The sequence below is a fragment of the Notothenia coriiceps genome, unplaced genomic scaffold, assembly GCF_000735185.1.
Source record: "Notothenia coriiceps isolate Sejong01 unplaced genomic scaffold, NC01 NC01_scaffold00027258, whole genome shotgun sequence".
Lineage (NCBI taxonomy): Eukaryota > Metazoa > Chordata > Actinopteri > Perciformes > Nototheniidae > Notothenia > Notothenia coriiceps.
Genome location: NW_011359959.1, coordinates 1 through 2,279, shown reverse-complemented (window position 1 = coordinate 2,279; position 2,279 = coordinate 1). Strand labels below are relative to the sequence as shown.

The following is a 2,279-nucleotide window of genomic DNA, read 5'->3' as shown; positions in this document are numbered from 1 at the left end:
CACCTACAAACAAACAAGATTTCTGGCTCTCACAGACCTGTAACTTCTTCTTTAAGAGCCTCCTCTGTCCTCCACTTGTTAACTGTATTAATGGCACCTGTTTGAACTCGTTATCAGTATAAAAAACACCTGTCCACAACCTCAAACAATCACACTCCAAACTTCACTATGGCCAAGACCAAAGAGCTGTCAAAGGACACCAGAAACAAAATTGTAAACCTGCACCAGGCTGGGAAGACTGAATCTGCAATAGGTAAGCAGCTTGGTGTGAAGAAATCAACTGTGGGAGCAATTATTAGAAAATGGAAGACATACAAGACCACTGATAATCTCCATCGATCTGGGGCTCCACGCAAGATCTCACCCCGTGGGGTCAAAATGATCACAAGAACGGTGAGCAAAAATCCCAGAACCACACGGGAGGACCAAGTCAATGACCTGCAGAGAGCTGGGACCAAAGTAACAAAGGCTACCATCAGTAACACACTACGCCGCCAGGGACTCAAATCCTGCAGTGCCAGACGTGTCCCCCTGCTTAAGCCAGGACATGTCCAGGCCCATCTGAAGTTTGCTAGAGAGCATTTAGATGATCCAGTGTCTTGATCGGTTTCCGGGTCAAGTCCCGGAGGAGGGAGAGAGGAGAGACATTAAGATGAACCTATTGTGTCAGTGTAGTAAGGGTACTGCAAATACTGAAGTCAATAAACAGAAGTAAACTGCTAAAAGTCATCTTTATCATACTCAACTAGTAATAAGGGGTATATTGCACCGCTTTCCTCATACTTGACCTAAAAAAAGTTTTCATAAAAGTTGGTATACTAGGACCTCATGAGGTCTTTAAATATGGAAAAATGGATGATAAAAATAAGGCTGTAGTAAATGTTTTTTCTTTCTCCCTCCTAGCAAACTCCATTTTCAGTTTGATTTGAATTATCTTTAGATTATGGGTTGACAGATCGGTCTCACCTGTCCTTTTCCTGGGTTCTCTTTGGGGATGAGCAGAGACACCACGGAGCCATACTTCTGGCACTCCTCTTTCATGTCCTCCAGGATTTCTGGGAGAAACAATGACAGATAATTGGACATACTTTCACTCGTGCTCACTTAGAAGAATCGGGAAATCATCATCAAAATGAATTTGGTTAGATTAAGTTTAGGAAAGAATGGTGTACCTTCATACTCTTCTTCATTGTGCAGATGGCTATCATCAATCAGGTTGAGGAGGCGCAGGACAGGAGTGGGCAGCAGGACCAGGTCTTCAATGTGAGGAGCTGACACATTCTCACACACACACACACACACACACACACACACACACACACACACACACACACACACACACACACACACACACACACACACACACACACACACACACACACACACACACACACACACACACACAGGTAAATGTTAAATGTGTGATATTGGGCTACATAAATAAACTCTGATTGATTTATTGATTGACAGACACACAAAAAAAACACAAGTTTAACAATACTGCCAAAATCTTCTATGAGAGTATTTGTTATTTAAAATCACGTGACACTTTAAAATTGTGTTAATAACAATAATAAATGGTTTGAAAAGCCAAACACTATTCTACTTAATCACAATTGATTATTTTCTTTCTTTTATTTATGCCTCACATGAGACAACACTTTTGTTTTTTAAAGGATGTAATCTATTATCTCATTGTTTTAGAATTTACCAATTTATTTCTGTCTAATTTAGATTTGTGGCATATTTTGAGTTCTCTGCCTTAAGTTGCTCGTCTTTGTACTTGCTGTTTGGTTTGTTCTCACACGTATGACAGTATTTGCAGCTTGGCGTACCTGCAGCTTCTCGATGATGTTCTTGTAGTCCCAGGGGTTGCTGGGGGCGACGGGTCTGGAGGAGCGGGACGAGGACTTGTAGTTCGGGTTGGAGCGAGACAGAGAGTTGAGAGCGGAGCTGGACAGCATGGAGCTGATCTGAGACTCCAGGTCCAGAGGCAGCGCGATGGAGCGGCTCTTAGCTGAGGAGAAACCATCAAACATCAATAACTTCACTGCAGCAGAGAGAAAACACTGTTTAAACTTTTGCGTTTTTTTGAATGCAGGACTTTTGTATTGTAACAAAGTAATTTTTCTAAGTAGTATTGCTACGTTTACTCATGTAAGTCATGATTGTTGTATTCATCTGCAGTAGAGCTTGTTATACTGATATTGTATACATCTAGGTGGTTTGATTTAATGTATGATAATGCAGGGTTTTAAAGTTCCCCTATGATACTGTTT

The 2,279-nt window shown here is 41.3% G+C and overlaps 1 protein-coding gene across 1 annotated transcript; it reads right to left on the bottom strand.

Annotated features, from left to right (window-relative positions):
- Positions 1–561: 561 nt before the first annotated feature.
- Positions 562–2,050, bottom strand: LOC104957525 (inositol 1,4,5-trisphosphate receptor type 3-like; the record flags this gene model as incomplete). Its single annotated transcript, XM_010785169.1, has 3 exons — positions 562–598; positions 967–1,044; positions 1,836–2,050. Coding segments are annotated over 3 exons (320 nt in total), but the record flags the coding sequence as incomplete, so codon positions are not given.
- Positions 2,051–2,279: the final 229 nt, after the last annotated feature.